At 31.6% G+C, this 25,300-nt stretch overlaps 1 protein-coding gene, 1 non-coding gene and 1 pseudogene across 5 annotated transcripts; 2 read left to right on the plus strand and 1 right to left on the minus strand.

The window, feature by feature from the left end:
* The first annotated feature begins 381 nt into the window (after window positions 1–381).
* On the plus strand, window positions 382–2,153 carry LOC107910623 (ycf20-like protein). Of its 4 annotated transcripts, XM_041088699.1 has the most exons (4): window positions 439–599; window positions 779–959; window positions 1,079–1,250; window positions 1,545–2,153. In XM_041088699.1, exons 2-4 carry the CDS (start codon window positions 793–795, stop codon window positions 1,671–1,673), a joined length of 468 nt encoding a protein of 155 aa, XP_040944633.1. In that variant the 5' UTR covers window positions 439–599; window positions 779–792; the 3' UTR covers window positions 1,674–2,153. The 4 variants fall into 4 exon arrangements, with proteins under 4 accessions (XP_016694021.2, XP_040944633.1, XP_040944631.1 ...); XM_016838532.2 differs by having other exon boundaries at window positions 382–599; window positions 1,079–2,153; XM_041088698.1 differs by lacking the exon at window positions 439–599 and having other exon boundaries at window positions 606–959.
* A 542-nt stretch (window positions 2,154–2,695) lies between these two features.
* Window positions 2,696–5,429, minus strand: LOC107908065 (immune-associated nucleotide-binding protein 9-like; annotated as a pseudogene).
* A 3,269-nt stretch (window positions 5,430–8,698) lies between these two features.
* Window positions 8,699–8,805, plus strand: LOC121215138 (small nucleolar RNA R71). Its single transcript, XR_005910867.1, has one exon. It is a non-coding gene; the product is annotated as a small nucleolar RNA R71 (small nucleolar RNA).
* Window positions 8,806–25,300: the final 16,495 nt, after the last annotated feature.

Genomic DNA, 25,300 nt, shown 5'->3' on the forward strand with positions numbered 1-25,300 from the left:
GGAAAGAGTTGAAGAATCCTTATAATCAAGGATGGGCTCAATCTTAAAGAAAGAAAGAAAGAAAATCTCATCAAATTATAATGAATGATTGACTCCATCCTAAAGAAAGAAAGAAATAAAACCTCATCAAATTTGTTTCAATCAACTCCTTAATTTCTATCATTTTCATCACACATTCTTTATGGGATTACAATGAAATATTATATAATTATGTGGTACTTATTTGATAAGAAATATGTAGGAACAGTTTATAATTAGGAATATAGTTTTATAAAAAAATATTTTAAAATTTAATTATAAAAGTTTTAAAAATATAATATGAAATAATGAAAATTATTAGAAGAAGACGTAGAAAAAGAAACACCGTCCAAAAGTTGATACGCATCCGGCCTCACACAAGTCAGATCCATATGTATAGCATAGCACCGTCCGTAGTTTGTACGCGTTTTGGTATTAGTATCATTTTACCCAAAGTTACCATCATTTAGTCATTTTAGGCTACCAATTTTGACCCCCTATCTCCTTTCAATTGGATTCTGCAAATTCTTGGCTAAGCCACTGCGTTTCCCTCACTGCAATTGCAGTTGCGGCCGTTGTTTGTACGTTCTCTGTCTCTCATTGCATCTTCTTTTCTTTCTTTCTTTCTTTTTTTTTTTTTAAATTTTAAAACCTTCTCATCTCTTTCTAATCTTCCCTTTCCATTCTCTTTTTAAAGAATTCTGATTCTGACATCTGCTTGCCGCATGATGCTGTTGGTTAATGAATTGTCACTTTGTAGGTTCATCCCAAGCTATGACCACGACAACCAGGTTGTCTCGGAATGCTAATTTTTCCATTTTTAAGCTTTCCAATTCAAGTGATGCGGCTTTGAATCTCGGACCATGCTCTCATAAGAATGTTTGCTTCTTTGGATGGAAGCTCCATTCTCAGCCATGTTTCATTCATGTCAATAATTTCAGGTATGCATCTGGTCCCAGAAATATGCCGTTAAATTTAGGTCAAATAGGGTGGTATGATCTTTGAAGGTTGTATCCATGGTGTAATTGAACTTCTGGGTGGTTTTTTTTTTCTTCTGCAGGAAAATGGAATGGTCTGTTAGAAGCAATGTGGATGCCAGTGGGTTTGATCCTTCTTCCTGCAACGGTGGGCGGCCCAGATTAATTAGGGCCATCCAAGGTATTCAAACCAAACTAGGTGTGAGGATTCAGGAGCTAAGGAAAAATCTCCCCATGAAGATACTCTTTTTCTTGGTAGGATTTTATTGTGCAACAGCGTTTGCAACTTTTATTGGGCAGACAGGTGACTGGGATATTCTATCTGCTGCCTTGGCTGTGTTTGTTGTAGAGGGTATAGGAGCCCTCATGTATAGGGCCTCTCTTCCTCTACTCAACAATGTTAGGAATCTGATCACCATATTTAACTATTGGAAAGCTGGCCTTTCTCTTGGTCTCTTCTTGGATTCATTTAAGTATGAATTGGATAAGATTACTGGCTTTAGCAATCCCTTGAGTTTTGACCTGGATGTGTTTGCTCTATTCGTGTAGCCTGCTGCTGTTACTATATGCTGTTATGGTAACATATCATGCATCTATCATAAGAAACACAACACAAGTGAGTCAAGACTTGAATCCATGCATGGCCCCACACCTCTGGTTGCCACTCATGCCTTTTGATGGACTATAGTGGTGGCATTAAGAAGGAAGCAGTCCAGTTGAAAAGTTCTTCAGAGAAAAAAATGTTGCTCATTTCATACAGAGAAGAAATTCCTTGGACTTGTCACCTTTGGTGTTTTTTGGTTCCTTAAGTTCATTCTTAACTTCAAGTAGCATGTAGAATTTCCTGGTTATAGTTTTCCCAATACTAGAGGACCATCATATGATCATTTGAAGATGAGATAGTTGAGAAGTTTTTTCCATGCTACAGGTTAGCCCAAATGACTGATTCCATGACTGATTCCCCATGTACATACTTAACTTTGGAAATGCTTCCCATGGTTTCTAAATGAGAAAAGTTCCACAGCTTATGAGTTGGAATTTGTGAATAGTTGAAGATGAGTGAAGTATTAAAGCATCTATCTGTATACCTTTCAGCAGATGTCTATAAATTTATGACATACAATGTTCTATAGGAATGGCTAATATATTTTTGACTAATCTGACTCAATTCTATGGTTCAGTTGATCCTGCTTGGATGTTTGTCTGTGTATACCTTTCTAGTACTGTTTTCATCCTCCTTGTTTACGTGGTTTCATGCATTCATTTTTCTTGAAGCATATGGTCTGACATAGGGGTGCAATCAAGCCAAGCCGAGCTCAAATATTGTTAAGTTCGAGCTCAAACTCGACTCAAAATTCGAAGCTCAAGCTTGATCAAACATCTATTTTTAAGTTCGAGCTCAAGTCAATAATTGCTTAGGCTTTATAATACATATTAATGGTAATAATGTAATTTAATAATATAAAAATATAAAATGCTCGATAAAATTCATAAGTCATTTAACTCAAGTATTACTAAGTTTGAATTTAGCTTGATTGATAGCTTGAGCTCGGCTATAGTAATTATCAAATCAAATGAAGAGTTTTTTTCGAATTAAACTCTAGTAATTTGCGAGTACTAGTGTTTCATTTATATTATTAAACTGACATATTTTCAGATGACCAGGAAAATATGAGCTCTCATATATATGAAAAAAGTAAGGTTGGATGATGTAGGCACCTGTCCAGCGATCAAATGTTTGCAATTAAGGGGTGAATAAATGTTTTCCCAAATATCAAATGTGAATGAAGTAATTCAAAATAATTTAAATCTAAAATGACATAAATATAAAATAATAGCATTCAGAGGATGGCACATTTATCTTCAGCTTTCTTGCGGAGTTCCACAGTCTCCCTCTGTGCATTTTCTAGATCCTCTCTAAGCTTGTTAATTTCATCATTTGATTTCATTTGATCTGACTTCTTCGCTGCCTGCTCCCTGCTAACTTCTCTTCCAGCCTCTTCAACTTTGCCTCTACCTATGTCAAATCATAAAATGACACTCAACTTGCCAAATGGGAAAACCGATACTTAAAAAAATACTATTAGAGTTGCTCATGGTTGATTCACTATGTCTAAAAATTCGCTTAAAAAATAAAAAGACTTGAATTAAAATACAAATTAAAAAATGAGCTTGAGTAAAATTTAAGATTTATTTTTTATATAGGTCAAATCTTGACAAGATTATTTTAATCTAACCCAACCTGAATATATAATATTATAAAAATTAATTATATTAATTATATATATTATCTAATCACTAATTCAATAATAATTAAATCTATTATGTTTGTATTAAAAAAAATCTATTATCCAAAACCCCCCAAACTTGACTCAACTAAATAATCCAACTCGAAATATAAAATTTTAAAAATTGTATTTAATATAATAAAATATTTATTATATTTATGTTAGTGTTTTTTTAGTATAAATATTTTTAATGCGTTAGAAAATATTTATTTGAGTGTTTTTTAACGTATTATATTTTTTAAAATAAAAAAATAATTTAAAAAGTAATTTAAGCTAGACCAAAATTAAATTTAAAAATTTAATCTAAAAACCTTATATGAACTCGACCCAAATCTAATCTAAAGTCATGAGTGAATAGCGAATGAAATGAAAGCTAATAATCGAAAAAAAGAAGCAAATGTATAATAAGGATGCCTAGTAAGTTGACGAGGCATCTGAGTGGACTTATTAATTGTCTTTTAGTAATAAATTTATAATATCTTCGCATTAAAATATTTCTTTTTATGTAAAACAAACAAATAAGATAAACATTATTAACTAATAATATTTAGCGGATTCTCTGTGTAAACAGTTATGTCGAAAGCTAATTTTCTCCTCAAGAATATTTGACGTTATTGTTTTATTCACTTTTCGGGGCAGTTATCCAAGTAGGCTACAAACTGACATTTTTTTATTATTCTAAAGTCACATTATATATAGGTTAATTTCCTTCTGTAATTGGGTTTTTACTTATGCTTTATGTTGCAAGTTTAACTAAACTATAAACAGTAACCATCAAATTAAGAAGAAGATAGTGGGATTACCAACTCAGAAATACGCATAAGCAGCTTTTCATATAATCTTTCAATCTGCTCCTTGCATATTTCTTGCTTTATGTAGCCTTTTAGAGAAGCAACCTCTTCTTGTTCATCGCATGTAGTTGCCCCTCTCTGTAGTACAATTACATAAGTTCTTTATACTAAATTCCCTACAAACTAAAATAAAACCCGACTAACCTTTAGTTCCACAAACAACTCATCATAATATGGTTGCCCACCATTCTGTGCTATGACCATGTTCACAAGTGAGACAAGATCATCAACTTGTTTCCCTCTCTTGGTTTTATCTTCAGTCTTGTTGTCAAAGAGTACGAATCGGTGTCCACAAAGAAATAGAACATCCTATTGGATTTCAAGTGAAGGACATGTATCAGTTGCTCTAAGTAAAAGTATCATAGAATACTCTATATTAAAAATTAAATTGTATTTTGATCCTTATATTGAAAAAAATAATAAATTAATATTTATACTTTAGATTAAATATACATTAAAAATTAGTTCATAGTTTATATACATTAACATAAGCTACATATGATACCCCATCTGCTATTGTACCCCATAAATTTATAACAATAAAAAAATTTAAAGTTAAAAAAAATCAATTTACTCTTTTATCTATTTTTTATGTAATGTAAAATAACTAATTTTTTAATTTTTAAATAAAAAAAATATAATATGATCTGAATCAAGCACGTCCTTGATATTTTTACCATCGCCTACACAAATCAAGTTGCATTTAATTTACGAAACAACCTTTAATGGTTGTGGACTATCATCCAAATAATCTTTCAATGTTACGTCCTCTTCCAAGGCATCCCCATTAGTGAACACTATAATTATGTAGCTACAAATTTTGGTTCCAAACAAAGTCTCCAAACACTGAAATGCAGTTTTCTCTTCTTCTGAAAAACGAGTCTTTAATGAGAAAACTACAGCAACTGAATGTATCCCATCCTTCGCAATATCGATACATTTGGCAATTTCTTTTCCAATGAACTCAGATTCAACTGAAGCATCAAAAAGCCCTGCAAGGACATGCTTTATAAGTCTTTTATAGTAAATGCATTGGTAACCTTGGATTAAATGAATACCCTTTCCACCATACCTGGAGTATCAATGACATTAAAAAATTGCCCATCTTTGAGCACTGTTGTCTGCAACTCATAAGTTCTAGTTACCCCAGACGGGCAAATCTTTGAGGTAAAGGACTTGGTGCCAAGAATGCTGTTGCCGGTTGCGCTTTTTCCATTGCCCGTACGCCCAACTAAAACCAGTGTTTTAGCTCCGTTGGAAGGCGAGGTAAACTCATACCGCACTACCACCACCCATCATATACGATTACCTGCTAAATAAGAAACACTTCTTTAGACAGTAATCTCCCCTGCTAAATTAGAGAACAGTCAAACAATTTCACTTCAGAATCTAGAGAGAGAGAGAGAGAGAGAAGTAAAAGGAAACGAAAAGACAAGAAAAAACTTAATCGGGTTTTTCTTTTTATGACTGTTTGTTTACTTGAATACAGCTCAATGTTAAAAAGGGCAACTCAATTAAATGTCACCTTTATATAAATTACTCTTTACTCTCTCTCCTGAGAGCTCCTTCCTTCAAGTAGTCCACTTTTCGAGAGAGGAAACGTCGTCTATGGAATGCTATTTATGGACAAAGGCCACAAACTTGTAGTGCTTTTCGTAATTACTGTGAGATTTTATTTTTCTTTTGGTAAAAGCTGTGAGAGATTTTGAGTGTTTTTAGAACTTGAAAAGGCACTTAATAAAAATGCCAAACTTCAGATTTGACTAAAAATATGCCCATGCTAATGATTTGGGTGATAGAGTTTTTAATATTTTAAAATTTATTAGTATTAAATTATGTAATTGATTACTTTCAGTAAATTTTATTATCATCTATTGAGTTGTAATCTATATAAGTTATTTCTCTTTTATCATTCTATAAATAAATTAAGACTTAAAAGATAATTTTTTTTACATAACAAAAGATAAAAAAAAATCATGGTCATGTAAAGGATTTTCGGACTTTTCATGTACATTTGGTCCATTTTCTCGTCTCCTCCATTAGTAGTTAATTTTAAGAGTGTCTTTTTGTCATGGGGTTAGATTTTTAGTTTGGTAAATTACGCGTTTATTTAAATCCACCTAAGTTAGCTTACTCTCGAAAAATGAAAAATCTCACAAAATTTTCTAAGTATCGAAGTTAAGCAGAAGCAAACTCGTAAAAACAAAAGAAGCTAAGAACAAACAAAAAGCTACAGAAAAAATAACACACGCTTAGTGTTTTAGTAAATACTCTCAAAAGTATTCTATTATACTTTAAAGGTTTACAACTGAGTGAATACAAATGATGGGAAATGCCTCTATTTATAGTTGAGCTCCCCCAAAACCAAAGGTACAGATTGAGTTTCATCAACGATTGAGATTTGTGTCTATCTACAAGATGAGAGTCCTAAGGGATTTAAACTCTATACATCTTTATCCATTAAGATTTACATAAATTCCCCTGGTAACTCTAATTTTACTAGAGTGTTTCACTAGGTCACCAAGGCTTCTAGTAGATGGGCTTCTCTATGGGTTCCATGAGTCGAACCAAGCAAATGAGTCATATTTCATAAGTTGATCTCTATGGGATGTTTTGTATGCAATGGTCACGAGTTTTGATCCGCAGTCTATGATATTCTCCCCTATCCATTCTCGCAACGCCCTTGTTGCGTCTTTGGAATGGCACTAGTTTGACTCATCTCGAAATGATCTTGATGCCTCAGCTAATTGTCAACTACTCTCTCTGTCACGTAATTCTACCTCTCGGAACATTTGCCTTGGCTTATGTTTCTATCGTTGTCTAACTCGCATTGTATTTATCACTTGTATGTCTCGATTGTAAAAGGCCACCGCTCTTACTCGTCCTCATTGTGACTTGCGTTGATTGATCCTTTTGATACGCACAAATAGGTTTAGGCATGCGTACATTGAACTCTGAGTTCACTTTGAGTCTTACCGCTAACTCTTGTTTCTAAGCCCCTCGGCTTACTCACTTTAGAACTCTGAAATAATCCATACAAATCCTCTAACTTGTGACTCGAATATCTACAATAATCCATCCGATACCCTTCCAAAACCACAAGTGACTCGTCTTATTAATTCTTGGTGAACTTTACTGAAATCATGGTAGGTAAAGTCGAAGATAGACCTAAATAATCATATTTCAAATTAGGAGAAAAAAATTTTCAATTCCAATTCAACTGGCTCTTCAATCGACACTTTTGGTTGTGTGTACTCCAGAGATAATGACTCTAATGATTCCAGTGGAACTTCTTAAGTGAATCCCTTCGTTTTAGCTTCTAACAAAACCAAACATTCTTTGCCTTCATCATCACTTGGTGAATCCGCTAGCAGAATACTTTCTAACGGATCATCTAGAGAATTAAGCTCCAATTCTGTAGAAGCCAGCGATTCTATATTGGAAATAGCAGAGTAGTCTTCAACTATATCCGAGGATTTAATAGCATCGAAGTCATTAAAAGTCACATCATCATCAAAAATTTATTTCAACTGATTATCCTGCTGCTACTTCTAAAATCGTTGAGGATATGGAAATGGTAGAATCTTAGCTTTAACTAGACAACTCTTCTGTGGAATATATTTTGCATCTGACAAGGGTGTTAGATAATCAGAACTGACTGGTTTAGAGTTTACCTCATCAAGGATCACCGAATCTAACTTCTATGAAACAAAAGTTTCAACACTTGGTTGAACTTCCTCTTTGTCTTGAGCTACAACAGGCCCATCTTGAACCTCAACCACCTTGGGTTCCAATGTCTTTCCACTTGTCAAAGTGACTGATTTGCAATGTTCTTTGCCCGAAATTCTTGGATTTTCAGTATCGCTGGGCAAAGCTCTTTGGGTTTATTTTGAAGTTCATTGGTTAGCTGACCCATTTGATTCTCCAGATTTCTTTAAGTGGCATTATTCTTCGCTATGTATGCCTTCAGTATATTTTCAAGATTGCTTGAATATTCAGTTGGTAGGGTTTGTTGCACTTGTCTAGAATATTTCAGCAAATAATTTGGTTGAAATGGCATAGAAGATTCACTATAGTCCGCCCATTAATTACTCCATGGAGAAATTGGATGATTTTGCCATGCAGAGTTGTAAGAATTTGATTACGGACCATTCTAATTTTGATTTCACATGTAATATTTTGACTATTGATTTGATGGGCAATTTTCAAAGAAATGGTCATCTCCACATTATTCACAAGAAATATTATTGAACTGGTTCGGCTACTGACCTGTCAGATTACCATTGAAACCATTAACAGTTATGTTTTTAAGCATAGAAGACATAGAGGGTACCGGGTTGCCAAAGAAGCAGGTGTGTCTGCTTCATGTACTCCTGGTACTTATCTTTTTGAGGTTGCTTAGTTGGTTGGCCACTGATAGTTATTGCTGGCAATTCTTTCAATAATCTCGTAAACATCGTTGTAAGACTTAGAAAGGAGGGCACCATTTTCCGAAGCATCCACCATAATTCTAGTATGAATATTGAGACCAATATAGAAAGTCTCTATTTGAACGCAGTAAGGAAAGCCATGATAAGGGCACTTTCGTAATAACTCCTTGAACCGCTCCCATGCCTTATATAAAGATTCTTCGTTAAGTTGTTAAAATTAAGCGATTTCATTTCAAATCTTGGTGGTCAGAGATGGAGGAAAGTATTTCATCAAGAAACATTCAACCAACTCTTGCCATGTAATTATGAAACCGAATGGTAAGGAGTTCAACCATGCTTGTGCTCTATCTCTTAAGGAGTATGGAAGTAATCTCAATCTCAAGGCATCCTTGGTCACCCCGACTAGTTTGAATAAGTCACTCACTTCCATGAATACCCGAAAATGAAGATGTGGATCTTCAGTAGGCATCGCACTAAATTGACCCATATTTTGCAATATTTGGAACATGACTGAGTTTAGTTCGAATTGTGGTGCCTCAATTTTGGGTCTCACAATACTCGGATTGAGCTCTTGAATAGAGAAATGGCATATTGTCGAATAGTGCAGTTTCTGTCATCGACAACAATAATCGGGTTATGAGTATTATAAGTGAATGCTTCTCTTAGATTTTGGTTTTGATTTTCAAAATTCATCTCTTCAGTCCTTCCTTGGTTCGCTTGTCTTCTCCTTTGTTTGAAAGTCCGATCAATTTCAGGGTCTATGGGAAGTAAGTCAATAATTTGATCAATACTCATAAACACCTAATACAAACACAAAAATAATATTGGAATTAAATTTTAATAGAAAAAATAGACCAAAATGCAAAATTAACAATGTCACAAATAATGTCTTTTAAAACAATCCCTGGCAACGACACCAAAAACTTGGAACGATGGAAATATGTAAGTTATTGTACCCACAGGGATTGTGAAAGAAATATATTTATGAAATGCAACTTTAAACAATTTGGTGAAGGAAAAATATGTTGATTTGAAGAAGTGATTTAAAAACTAAAAATTACCTAAGTAATTAAACTAAGAAAAATAAAAAGTAAAAATTTCAATGTTCAATTTCTAAAAACACGAGTTTTAATCAACACGACATAAATGTGTTAGATTAATTACATTCCTTAACTAAGAATTACTAAACCTATGCTGTAACACCCCTAACCCATATCCGTCACCGAAATAGGGTTATGAAGCATTACCGTAAAAACATAACTCAGATCATTCATTTCCAATCATTTCATAAATCATAACATAATCCATTCAAACTGTAGCACCCAAACCCGTATCCATCGCCAGATTAAGGTTACAAGGTATTACCGAACAAAACATAGTTCATCACGATCATTTATTACAATTCATGCACGAAATTATAATGACTTCTTACAATAGTTATCAAATTCAAATAGCAACCATTCACTCATTTATAAAATTCAAATTCATATATATAAAGCCCATAACCAATTAATTCAAACATGCATTATTAATCATATTACAAATACGAACCATGCTTCAAATTCAATCATATCAATATGCTCTATTCAATCAAATTATTATCCAACCAACAATCATCAAAATCCTAGTGCACGTGCTTCATAAATACAAAGTTCGAGCTATGTGACCATCAATTACATGGCATTCAAATACCTAAATCATAATTAAACATAATTCACCTTATATACCGAGCATACATTAAGACATCCTTTAGTACAATTTCATGCCTTTAACTAAATACTAAAAACATACCATTTTCATATGCTAAGCATCATGCCAAAATTTCATATTCACAACCAATTCATTTCTCATTTATTCTGCTAGCAAATTAGCCTCAAAATACATACCAATTCCACCATTCAAATTTAAGCTAAACATAATATTTCATAACCTAATACAAACATCAACATTTCACTTATAACTATATATCTATAACCAACAAAACGAACCTAAAACATAGTCATTATTCACCATATAGAATCGTACCAAAATAACCAATACTCAATCAATATATATATTCATCATTTACCTCATTACTAAAACCAAGACATATAACCATGAAACATACTTCCCAAAATGAACTTTTACCATAACCGAATATACACAAACATTAGCATCATTATCAAGCCATTTTCGCATGGATACAAATATACAGATCAAAACAAACCATATTGAAACTAGCCTATACATGCCATATGTCGAAAGTACAAACTTTTAAAGTACCGAAACAGCGATCGATAGTGTGACGATGTTCCTGAACGATCCCCGAACTCGAACTAGCTTTATATATCTATAAAATAGAAATAAAAATGCACAAAGTAAGCTTTGAAAGCTTAGCAAGTCATAAGCAAATAAATAGTCATAAAAACATACATAATCTCTTTCAACTAAGCCGAATATAACTAGTCTCAAACACATATAGAAACACTTTTCTGATGCATTTCACTTTTCATTAACAACATCACTTACCTTTTTCTTTCAAAGTACATATCAATTTCACACATACTTGAATCATTTATCTCTTATACCCATTCTGTATCGTATCGACTTTGCCCGTTGAACCATTCGGAATTGTTAAGGATACTCGAAAACACATATATCACATACAATGCCATATCCTAGATATGGTTTTACAGGTTATCACATATCGATGCCACTATCCTGGACAGGGTCTTACACGTAATCTCATATCGGTCCCAATGTCCCAGACATGGTCTTACACGAAATCACACCTTGAAAGTCCAAATGTCATGACATTTGTATCCTATACTATTCCTAAGGTTCGTACGGGACTTTCGAACATCGTAACTCTGTAAATTTTGGCTCGTTTTCATCTTTTCAACATTTGATACAATTCAATGATAATCAAACATAACTAACACAATTTAAACCCATTTATTTGCATATGAACTTATCTCGGATACGGAACGAACAGGTCGAATCAACTACTCGATAACTTTTGACTTTCCCAGATCTAACTCCGATTTCTTTCTTTCTTGATCTAAATCAATTAAAATTTAACTTATTTAATCACAAATCCATTTAATTTCATCCAAAAACACATAAATGGGAATTTTTCACTTTAGCCCCTAAAATTTCACATTTTTTCAATTTAGTCCCTATTTCAAAACAACACAAAATACATATAATTTCATTAAACTCATGCTTGGCCGAATCTTCCCCGGGTCCCTAGCAACCCATTAATTCCATTTATTTCAATTTTAACCCCTCAATTTATAAATTTCACAATTTAATCCTTAATAAGTATTTTTATCAAAAATCACTTGGTAAAACATGATAATCTAATATCTAATATTTATTTTTATCATCAAACAACAAAAAGCTTGAATATTCATCAATGGCATTCCACAAAATCATCATCAAATTTGAAAATTAAAGCATGGGCTAGATAGAATACAAAGAAACGATCTTAAAAACATAAAAATCATCAAAAACCGAACTCAAAACATACCTCAATCAAGACTTCAAAGTGCCGAACCCTAAAGCTTCAAAATGGTTTCTCTTCTTTGTTATTTTCGACTAAAAAGATGAACATGCATGAATTTTTATGTTTTGTTTTATTTATTACATATTAATATGCCATTTACTTATTTACCCTTAATGAATAAACATAGAAATTTATAATGCATGTCCATTAATGTCTCGAATGGTTCCAACATCTAACATATATGCAAACCATATTTCAATCATGCACATCAATTCAAAACCTTTCCAAAACATACCATAACTTGACCATATTGAGGTCAAATTCGTCATCTGCCATTTTGGCCATTCAAACATGCATTAACACATTGTCAAAATAACTCACATCAATAATGCATCAAAAGTGCCAAGGTTACATCAACCAAAATGACATGTACATGCCAAACTAATCAACTAACATTAACCAAAAGTCCACCTGTACATGCCATTATAACCTTGATCAAGACATCAAAAGCGACCGATATAATTGATGGATAGTGTGATAAATCTCCGACGAGTTTCCAAACCAATCGAGCTTCCAAAAATCTGCAAAGTAAGAGGAAGATGACTACGTAAGCAATGAATGCTTAGTAAGTTCGTATAAACTTGAAACATAACTTATCACTTCAATACTATCATACATATATTAAACATGATTCAACACCAATACTTTAAACTCAGTATAAACCTATTGAACACCATTCAACTCACAATTTGAGTATATTTATAAACATCACATACAGGTTTCATTCATAACATGATAAGGTCTCATAGGTTGACTTACATAATTATCAACCTTTCCTTAAAACGATGAACCATTTTATCTACTTACTTACCATTCCATTTACTTAGCACAAGCTTAATTACATTATTAAATAACGAATTAGTGTCTTTATTCATGACATAAGTAAGTTCACATATTGCATAAGTAAATTTCTTTCTTACAGGTAAGTCTTTTTAACTCACAATCCTTTTATTTCATCTCATTACATCTCAACTATGAACTTATCATTTCATTACCTATTCTCACCCATTTCATTTGCATAACATAAAAGACATAAACATAACATTAACCATAGCCACAAGCTAGTGCATTTAAGCATAACTCTTTTAGAATCAACTACACAATAAACCATTTCATGAGAAATTACATATTTTGATTCTCACCACTCTTTCATGCACATAAGCATCTTTCCATTTGGTCACTTACCATTTCAATGCATTTCTTTAAAACTAGCATAATACAATCCAACCAATAACTTGGCACAAGCCTAAGCATCATCAACAATACATGTTAATGCATCAATTCATAATGCACTTGAATAACATAAGATAAGTCATTTAACATAAATAACCTCACTTGAAATCATCAATTCCATGAACATAGTCATACTTTCATTTAACATTCCCTTTTCATTCATTTTCATAATTTTCATAATATAAGTCATTTGAATACTTACCGTTTCTTCCCTTTTTATGCCTGTAAAACCACTTAGAACAACATCAAATATGTGGGAAAGCTCACATAAAGTGTGCTAAACATATAGTCGTAGCTTATAGGAGCCATAAAATGGGTTTGCTCACATAAGGTAACGGTCAGAATGTAAGTTACACGATACTTCTCACACAAGCTGATGAGTATCCACAACTAATGTCGGACCTCAGCTATCGGTAGGACATTAGGACCAGCACTCGAAACATGGTAACCGAGGTCTGCTCATACAAGCTAATAGTCGGAATGTAGCTACACAATGCCACTCACACAAGCTGACGAGTATCCGTAACAAATGCCGAAACTTAGCCATCAGTAGGACATTCAAGACTAGCACTCGAAACATGGTAACCCTAATGACATGTCATTTGTATCTCATATATTCCTAAGGTTCAAACAGGGCTCGATAATCATCGAAACGTCGTTGAATTTCCATAATTTCTTTACATGATAAAATGTATAAAAACATATATATTGATTCATTTACATTAGAACAACATATCAAACATTCAATTTAATCAACATTTAAGTGATTACAGTTCATACAAACTTACTTGGCTAAATTATAGAAATGTCAAAGTATAGGGGTTATTTAGTAATTTTCCCTTTTCTCGATTTTCACTTGTTCTTAATCTAAATTAATAATTTCATTAAATTTATTAATTTAGATAGTAAGACAATTTATTTTATGTAATTTAGTCATTTTGACATTTTTATGAAATTCCCCTACAATTTTACTTTTATTCAATTTAGTTCCTGAGCCTAAAACATGCAAATTAACCATTTTTATTAAATTTCAAGCCTAGCGGTATGTTGTGGACCTCCTTTACAACCCATATTTGCTATTATTTCACAACAAGTCCTTGTAATTTTACTAATTTCACATTTTAGTCTTTAACATTAAAAGTTACCAAAAATTGCTTAATAAAATATGTCTATTTAACAACAAAGCTTAAAAATATATCATAAATTTTCAAAAACACCTCAAAGTCATCCATGGCACATTCTAAAACATTTGATAATTTCCAAAACAGAGGTATGGGTTAGCTGAATCTAGTCACAACGATCTCAAAAAAATAAAAATCATTAAAAACGGGTGCAGAATGAAATTACATGCATAAAACGAAACATGGCCGAACGTAACTTCTCCATGGCCATGGCTTTTGGTTGAAACAACGAAAACTTAAGGTTGAAGATGGCCACTTTTGTATTATTATTACTTTATTAACCTTTTTACTTTATTATAATAATAAATTAACTTATAAAACATATAAAATTAAAAGATTTTAAAGCTTAAAATCATCCCACCATCTTAGGTATGGATAAATTATCCATTAAGGCCATCCAACTATAATTCTTTAATCAATATACACCTTTAAACTAATAGCGATTGTCTTTTTTAATTTTTATGATTTAGTCCTTTTTGCTTAATTAACTATCGAAACATTAAAATTTTTTAACGAAACTTTAATACAACCTTAATAACACTCCGTAAATATTTATAAAAATATTTACTTACGATTGGGTTTATAGAAACGAGGTCCCGATACCTCATTTTCTAAAACCACTTGACTTTAGGGTCTTACCACTTGAACTTAATTAATAATTCGAATAGCATAAATTATCATATCAAAAACCTTTTAAAAACCATATTTGACTGGTAAATATTCGTAAAATAATATTTACGAACTTACTCGTTATATTTTTGGCCCGAAAACCACTATTTCTGATATCATTGAAAAACAGGATGTTACACATGCTCATGTTGTTACTAATAAATTCACGAAAACTTGGTATTTTGTTAACTAATGCACATACATACTTACTAAACCAAATAATCTCTTGAACATATTCCAATGTCAATTCAAACAATTAATCAATTTTCATAAACAAGGATAAGATTAAGTGAAGTAAAAACATATGCCCACATTAAAACAATTTAATCAGATTAATCTTCCAAGTTATGTATGACTAATGTTCCTTTTAATACCGTCGCTAATTTAACCCTCAGCTACCTTAGAAGATTAAACATGCACTAATTAAATATTGTGTCAATTGATTATAGTTTCAATCCAATTAATAATTAATTCATTTGTTACCTTAAAATTGTATACAAGTATAACCTAAGCATGGTTTTATTTAATTGAACAATTTACCAAGGGCTAATAACAACACAACATAATTTTAGTAATTTAAGCAAACAAAATGAAATTAATCTAACACGAATTAAATTTAAGTCATTTTAATTAAATAAAAAATAACAACACAATAAATATTCATGCTCATAATCACAACTTAAATGAGAAAAATTAAAGAGAACGGAACTAGGAAACAAATCCAGGTGTTTGTCCAAAGCCAGACTAGTACGCTCCTCTTCTTCTCTACTCATTCTATCGAATCAAGACCTTCACGAACACTTGCATGTTGCTACTCCAAGGGGAAGAAAGCTCTCTTTCAAGACTGGAAATCGGTAAGGGAAGAGGACAAATGAAATGGGAAAAAAATGAAGGAAATGGAAGAGAGAAATGAAGAGATGTGTGTGAAATGAGAAAGAGAATAGGGGTATTTATAGGTAGGATTGGCTGATAAAAATAGCAAAGAAATATCAACCACTCCCTCTCCCGTGGCTGGCCATGCTTTGAGCAAGGGTTGACTGATTCAAACTTGTTATATTTAGATTGGGGCTAAAAATAAAAAGCATGAAAAGATGAGGGGTTTGAACAGAATTAAGGGGAACTTCAAGGGATATTTTGCAATTAATAAAATCAGCTAAATAAGCTGATATAGGTGTTTTGAGCTTCCAAATTGCTTGGTGGATCAATCCTCTTTACTTAGTACAACTGGACCACTTTCTCTTCTTCAAACTTTATATTAATTTTTAACCCAATTAATATTGGACCAAATTTAAATATAAAGTATGATTAATAAATATTTTTTGACCTTCCATGGCTGAAAAATTAATTAGCCATGCTCTTGATTCACTTGATGCAAGAATTTTCCCGACGATTCAAGCCTTTCGAGGTGTTTGTCGAGCTGATTTTCACCCTTTGTGCAAAACTATCAAAAATAAATCAAATTTGTGTTAATTTATTAAAAAAATAATTAAAATTCAATATTTTAATAATTTTAGTGCAAATTAATTATTTTATAATTAAAGTATGAATTTCGACAAATTACTATGAAACTGCATGAATTAGAGCTAAAAAGGTGCTGAAAAAGTCACTGTTAATTGGATATTGCTTGAATTCTATTCAGATTAGGTATCGAACAATCTCAAATACTCCTACGAACTTGGATTTGTACATGTTTCTCATCATCATCATTATCATGACTGCCTCTCTTTGTCCCTCGAAAACGAAGAGAGAAATCAAAACTCCAACTAAAATAATTATCAGGGCTTACTGCAAGTGTGACATGGCAGTTGCAATATTTGTAGTGATACAATGAAGCGCTAAAGTATTTTAAGGATCAAACCCAAGGGAGTCGAGGATTAAAAAATTTCTAAATAACGAGCATGCAAAATAAAGAGTCTAATCAACTAATCGTAGAAAGTTATATTTGTAAACACCCATTTTTGTCTAAGCCCAATTAGAGGCCTATTTGTTCGCTTTAAATATTTGTTCTTTCTTGGGCCTATTTGAAGCCCACTCGATTTTGGTCAAATGAAGGTATTTGTTTTTCTTTTCTTTTTATTTCTTTTTTGGGCCTATCTAGGGCCCACATTATTATTATCATTACTACTACTATTATTATTATTAAATATTATAATTATTTTTTTAAGACCCAAGGCCCAAGCTGTTACAATGGTCAGCTAGGGTTTCAGAAATCCTAGCCTCCCGTTTGCCACACATCACAAACATCCAAAATAGTATCAAACAATTAATCAACAGATCAATGGAAACATAAGAAAAAAAATTACAAGTAAACAAGATTGTAAAACAATATATATACATGAAATGAAATGAAAGAAAAAAAAAGGGCTGCTTTTCATATTTTATTTTTTTCTAAAGGTAAAAAAAAACAACAACAATAAGCATGCTATTTCTTTTATTATTCTTTTTTTTTTTGCCATATACATATATTGAGGGATAGGCTTTGAGCTCCAATGAAGGGGACATCATCGGAACGTCGGTCCTCCGCCCTTAGGAGCCCCCAAATCCCACTTTTTCTTTTCTAAAATAAAGGTTTTTTTTAAAAAAAGGGCTTGATCTTGGAAAAAGTTTTGATTTTTTTTAAAAAGAGAAATTTTAGATTTTTAAAAATAAAAATATGCTTTTTTAGTCATTTTAAAGGAAAAATTTTAGATTTTTAAAACAAAGTTTTGATTTTTTTTCAACTATTTCAAAATAAAAGCTTTGATCTTAAAGACAAGTAGTGATATTTTAAAAGAAAACTTTTCTTAAAACAAAAGAAAATTTCGGCCATCGTATGCGGCGGCTCCACCACTAGAAGTCGGAGAGTCGTTGGGCTCTCCGATGGTGGAGCCATGGCCAACATAGGAGGAAGAGTTTTTTTAATGAGATTAAAAATGAAAGAATGCATAGTTTTTTTCTATTTATAGGTGCCAAAATGGGTAATTTATTCTCATCCCCTTACCTTTTATATTTATAAAAAATACCCTGTTTTTTTTGCAACGCCACTTCACTCTCTGGCCTATTTACACCCGTAACCGTTTTTGTTTATTTAAACCTTCGGTTTAATCTAAAATTTCAAAATTAAAAGCAAATTATTTGCTACATTAGTCCTCTATCTTCCACATTTTTTATCTTTTAGTCCCAAAATCAAGCTATGTCATTTGGTATCCATCTTTAATAAGTTATTTACATTTATATCTTTCCTTTCATTTGCATTTATACCTTCTATATTTGATGTCAATTATGCACTTTATTTTAATATTTTTTATATTTATTCACACTTGTATAATTTGTATGTATTCTGATTTCATCTTTATTTATTTTCATGTCTATTTATATTTATGTTTTTTTTACACATTCCTCTTGCATACATTTTAATATTATTTGTTTATGTTACTTTGATTCTTTTATTGTATTATGAATAAGGTGTATTATTTTTATTATTATCATCATCTTGTCAAGGTTTTACTTCTTTCATTTATTTAAGTTTTCTTTTTATTATTGCCATTTTGAAAGAGTTTTAACTTTTCATTAACTTTTAGCCAATTTAATTAATCCTATTTTATTACTATTCGATTTAAAAGAGGGAACTTTAGGTCATTTTTCCATCTTATAAATGTTGGCATGAAGTTAGTTAAGTAGGGGTTGCATTTTAATGAAACCATAAGATTTTTTATTTTTATTGTTTTTACAATTGAATTCAGGTTAGTCTTTAAAATCCTATCTACCATTTACCCTAGAAGAAGTATAAATGATATGTAGGATATTTTTTTTGGGTTTTAAACTAATTTTAAATACCGTATAGGATTCCACTTTAGAATCTCAAATTAATATGTAAATATTCTTTAGGACTTTGTTCAAGATTAAAACTAAGGATTTTTGTAGGTGAATTGTAAATTATGAGTAGGTCTTTTTAAGTATTTTATTTTAGAAACTCTTTAAGAAAGCTAATAAATGTTATTTAATATATATTATTTTAGGATTTTGACGAATTTAAACCTTAGATCAAGAATTTTAAAGTAAAGATAAATCATAAACCCGACATAAGATACTTTCGTAAGATATTGATAGGTTAAACGTAATTAATTAAATCTTTTAAGAAATATTAATAAAAGATCGAATAAATTGTAGATGAATTTTAATATTTTTCTTAATTCATTGGTAATTTCTATGTTTTTTTAGAATTCTAAAATAGAATTAATTTTAGGAATTGAAGGTATTTTACTCCTGCTAAAAATAAAAATCTCTAATTTAAGTTTCAAATTAGATAAGTTTGGTAAACACATCTTAATTGAGTTACAAGTAAACTGGAGGCATTTTCTTTAGAGTTTTTATTTAAGATTTTCATAAGATTTTAGTCTAGATTAAGACATTAATATGCTTAATTAAAAAACCTAGCTCCCAAAACCTTGTAGGACTATCCCCGGATAGGCTTTGTGGGGGTGCTATAACCTTCCTCACACGTAACTGTACTCCTAAACCTGAAATTTGGTGATGAGATCGAGTCTAGACTTTTAGGATTTTTTTGTAGTATTAAGTATAGACTTTTAGACGATAGGTGGCTAACCAACCTAGCCCTAATTGGTTAGTGACGACTCTACGTTAATTTAGGCCGTCCATGTCTAGCTCTGCTTACTGGGTCTCCGTACTCTTATGTAGGCAATTTTATGACAATATTACGCCGAATCATAAAATTCAAGAGGAATTAAGATAAACCACTAGCAAATTAAGGACTAAATGGTAAACAAATTGAAATTACGAGATTAATTGATAAATAACAAACGGTGGTTGATTGATCTCGATGTGGTTTACCAATCTTCAAATTAAGGATCCAAACTACTTAAGCTTCTAAAATGACTCCATTTTACCTCTCGGTCTTAATTTTACCAAGTTAGACAAATTAATTTGGTTTATCTCTTGATCTCACCGATTAACCTGGGACTAATGAATTGGTGCCTAATAAGATCTTCTCTCGATCTCACTTGCCTAAGCGTTCCTTTAGGGTTATCAATCCTAAGTTTTTAACTTCATTCAAATTAGTTTAATTTGTTACAATTTGGTCCCTTATCCAAAAATCAGCTCACCACATCTCCATCAACCAACCTCTTTTTAAGTTTAGTTACCCATATGAAAAATAAAGCTAATGAACATGGAAATGAAAATCAAGGAAGTCATTAAAGAAAAGCTTAACAAAAATATAAAAAGTTTTGATTTTTATGCAAGGAAATATAAAAAGAACCAACTTTAACAGATTTAAAGTAAAATAAAATGAAATGCATTAAACTAAAACTAAAAATGTCATTACAAGGAAGGTACGGGGTCTGAAAATGCAAATAAACCTAAGCTACAATACTAACTAACTTAACTAACTATAAAAACACTAAGAACAAAAAGAAAGTGTAGTAAAATAAACACTAGAACTATGAAAGAAGATGATAAAATATAAACCCTAGAAAAAGTACAGAAAAACGAAGAGAAAACCTAGATAAAACTAAAGGTAAACTACTCTAATGTAGCCTATCTTCTTTCAGCCAAATTTTGGCTAATATAAGAAGCTATTCTGACCCTATTCTTGTGCCCTAAATACCCTTGAACAAGCCTACAATGATTGGTGCTTTGGTTGGACAAAGATTACTTTTTGTGTCAACTTTTGTCCCCTTACAATGTTGGTATCACGATACCCAAGAATAGGATATCGCGATATCATGGGCAATCTTAAACTTGGGGTGCTTCTTAGTAGGTGGATATCGCAATACCACTAAAGGGTGGTCTCCATCCTTGGGCTTGTTGGAGATATCGTAATTCCAAGGGATGTCATTTTTGCTCAGTTTCAGCCTCCAACACGTTCCTACAACACTCAACCATATGTTAGGCCCCTCAATGACACTATTGGCCAATTTGGGTCTCAAAAACAAGAAAAATGAGACATTACACTTATTAACTCAAGACCTAAAAACTAGAGAAAAGACACTACTTTGCTTGAAAACAAACTCCTTAAGTGTAATAGGGAAGAGTAATTTGTCATATCAAATTATGGCAGATTACATCATCACCATCATCATCATCATTAGCGACAAGTATGGTGTCCGAATGAGCCATGTTCTCAGTTTTAGAAGAATACAAGGTTTTGGTATCTATCTGGTTTTTTCTAAGTCTTGAAATTGTCTCTTCTATCTTAAAATTTAAAGGTACTAATTTCTTAACTCTTCTAGGCATGCAAAAGCAAAAAAAAAAAAAAGGATAACATTACTCCTAAAGTAAACTTAGCTAATTCTTATACTAGTAATAGCTAATCTAATTATTAAGTTGGTTTTGGAAAAACAATATTTTTTAAAAACAAGTTATTTAATCTATTGATTTTATCACCGCTCTTCTTGTCAATGGCGTAAAAAAACCTTGGTATGCAAAAAGTGGTGATGAAAGTAGAAATAAAATAAGTTCAATAATTTTAAAGCTCAAAACAAATACCTCCTTCCTAACTTACTTGCAAGTATGCAGGATTGCTACCAAGTAATAATTATAATGAAATAATTTCGTTGAACTAAGTATTCCGAGAATCGAACCCACAAAAAGATTTAAAATCAAATAGATTAAATAGCTAATGCAACTTAATTAATTAAACTAACTAATTACCAAATCTAAAATTAAGAGTAACTAAATAAAAGGGAATGAATTTTTATTAAACTAATCTAAAGCAATAAAAGTATATAGGTGTTAATGTGATTCTTCTAGGGCTTCAAACTCGTATTGAGTAATTTTTCAACACAATAGAGGCGAGATGCTAATAGACTTTTTTGAAACCTATTAATCAGGCCAATCCCAATCTGACTAAATTTTATGCAACCAAGAAGTTGTTAATGTTTTCTTACTTCAAGATGGAGTGATTCATACAATTTAGTTGCGGAGCTGAACAACCAAAATGTTATAGGTTAGGTGAGCAATCTAGAATCTACATCGCTAATATTCACGTCTTTATGCAGTATGATTGCTATCCTCATTCCATTGAATAAGAACTGAGTGTTTAAGGCAATGACTAGAGAGGCTAATGGTGAGGCAGATAAATTTGCCAAAGGTGGAGTGAGAAGGATGAGCTCGCTGTTGCTATTTGCTGGAGGTGGTGCATAGTGCTATGTTTGTGTTTCCATCATTATTATGGATATTTCGATCTCTTTTCAAATCTGTAAGAGCCCTTTTTTCCCGGGCCCATATCAGCAAAACAGACCCAAATAATATAAACCCAAATAAACCAAGCAAAAATTATAACAGTCCATAATAAATTAAACCCAAATACATTAACCAAGCCCAAACCCAGTTACAATAGGGCCCAATGACCATGCAGTTTCTACAAATCCTAAAGCCCAAACCAACTAAAACCTGAATCAGCCCAAGGCTGAGAAAACAAGAAGCCCTAGGGTTTCGGGAGATCCCAGCGCCGCAACCAAGGGCTTTCCCTTAGCCTCACGAGCCACGCCTCCGAGCCGTTCCACGCCAATCGCTACCTTCGTACGCACCGAGCAACGTCACACGTCTCCGCATCTGTACCTGCACACAACAAACAACAGCAAAGAAAGGAGCAACAATGGGAGATTGACAACAAATACTAGCAAAATAGGAAAAAAATAAGAACAATGAAAAAAGGGATTCAGGGGGTTATTTTTCAGGGGCTCATGGATTTCGGCTATAAGGAAAAACAGATAGCCTTTGTATGAAAAAAGAGAGAAAAAAAGGGGATACGAGATTGTATCAAAAACAAAAAAGAAAAAGCAATAAAAAACAATTTTTTTCAAAGGTGATTCGATTTTCTTTCTTCGGCTGATTTCGTTTTACTTTTTCTTACTTTTTTGATTGATTGATAGTAAAAAAAAGGAAAAAGGGCTTAGGGATCATACCGGGGTCGGAACGTCGCCTAATCCCTCATCCTTTCAGGTCGTGGTTGAATTAGAGGGGAAGGACCTTCGATTTTCAAGCGGCACCGAAAGGTGGTTCAGGGGCTGACTTCTATCTTGCTTTGAAACTGATTAGGGGATCAAACATTAGGGATTTTAGGGTTTTGAGTTAGTTTATACGGGGTATAAGAAACAACACCTTTTAGGGCCTGTTTCAATGGCTCTAAAACGGTGCCGTATTAAGTCATGACCTGATGACCTGATCTGATCGCAGCTTGACCCGCGCGTTTTGGTAGGGGAGGGTTATTTGCGCTCCAGGTCCTCCTTGTTTGTGTTTGGTCTCAATCTAGTTTATGTTGCTTCTTTAAATTGGGTTACATAATTTGTTGCAGACTCCATTTTAGTCCATTTGCAGCGCTACGTTTTACTGGACAAGGAATATTTCCTATTTTAGTCCTTATGTTATTCGCAATTTGTAATTTGGTTCTTTCCTTTTATTTATTTCAGATTTACCCGTAAATTTCTGTTTTAATTCCAAATTAGCCCATTGTTTTATTAATAAGTTTAATATTAATCTATTATTATTATTTGTTATTTTTATTGACATTATTTTTATATTTGGTTACATTTTCGATTACCTTTTTTACATATGTATATTACTTTATTATACACTATTATTTTTTTAAATCCTTTTATTTTATTATTATATATTAATATCTTACTTTGTGGTGAATTATTTTTTATTAATCTAATATAATATATTTTTAATAACTTTTATTTTATAATCTACTTTTAAAAGCTACTTTTATATATTTCATCTTTAAAGATTTATATGATAATATCCCTATTTAATATTTTTTATGTATACAATTTATATTAAATTATTTTTATTATACATATGTATGTACATAAAATACTATTGATTTCAAATTATGTGTTTTTAGCTGTTTCTATACATGTAGCCATTTTCTTTTTAAAAAACCCTATTTTATATATGCCGTTTATTTTAAATTCTTTCTATATATATATTATTGTGTATATATTATCATCTTTATTATTATTAATTTTTTTTATTTCTTCTCATGTATTACTTATTTAAATTAACATATGTATACGATTTTATGTATTTTGATATAATATTTATTTTTAAATTTATTGGGATACTATTATTTTATGAAGTATTTGTTTTTAACTATATTTTCGATTTATTTCAAACTTTCATATATATATCATTTCAAACTTATTTTAATATATAATTTCCCTTCTTCCATGTTACTTTTTTTGTTATTTAAAAACTTGTTACATTTCATTTAATTTGCTTATTTTTTTAAAAAATTAACTTTTTAATTCATTTTGCTTGCTAATATGGATGTTAGTATTTGCATAATGTAGGATATAAAATTATTGCTCTTATGTACATGATATTGTTTATTCGTATATATTGTACCTTTGCTATTCATTAGTGTATGTTTTAGTTTATGAATTATCATTTCGCGTTGTAAATTATTATTTAATCGTTTTTATTCATTCAAAAGATTACAAATGACAAAGTTATTTCATTCAAAAACTTTCAAAATACTCGAAGTTTGGAATCCTTGAGAGAATTGAGCCCTGACGTATTGGGTTCCAATTTTCCTCGTCGAATCTAAGTAATCGAATATTTTTTTTAAACATACAAATTTCAAATAAAAACCCATTCTCAGGAATTCGACACGTTGTGTCCTAACGCATTGGATATGACATGTTATTTTCTCGAAACGAGGATTTTAAAAATAAAGGCAATGTTCGATATTTAGGAATTTTTGTGAAATCGAACCCTAACTTACTGGGTTTTGATTTTCTCATTTGACCCAAATAATCGGATATCCTTCTCAAAATGCATAGGTTATAAAAATCAAAGGATAAGCTTAATTTTGAGGATTTGAAATGTTGCACTCTAACTTACTGAGTGTAACAATTTATTTCTTTAAAATAAATGAGCTTTATCTTCCAATTTATTTTATTCAAAATAAAAGGATCATATTTTAAAATCTTTTCAAATTTTCGACATTAAGACATTAAACAATCAATTCGGTACCAATTTTGGGCGTCACGAGGGTGCTAACCCTTCCTCGTGCGTAATCGACTCCCGAACCTGTTTTCTCAAAAATTCGCAGACCTAAAATTATTTTCAAGGTGATCCGATCACACCACAATAAAAGA

Source organism: Gossypium hirsutum, chromosome D02 (assembly GCF_007990345.1).
Source record: "Gossypium hirsutum isolate 1008001.06 chromosome D02, Gossypium_hirsutum_v2.1, whole genome shotgun sequence".
NCBI classification, from domain to species: Eukaryota; Viridiplantae; Streptophyta; class Magnoliopsida; order Malvales; family Malvaceae; genus Gossypium; species Gossypium hirsutum.

What these genes read in the sequence shown, in the direction of transcription:
- LOC107910623 (XM_041088697.1), top strand. Translation starts at nt 760, where the DNA reads ATGAATTGTCACTTTGTAGGTTCATCCCAAGCTATGACCACGACAACC. An exon ending in ATTCATGTCAATAATTTCAG is followed by an intron (nt 960 to 1,078) that starts GTATGCATCTGG and finishes TTTCTTCTGCAG; the next exon opens with GAAAATGGAATGGTCTGTTA.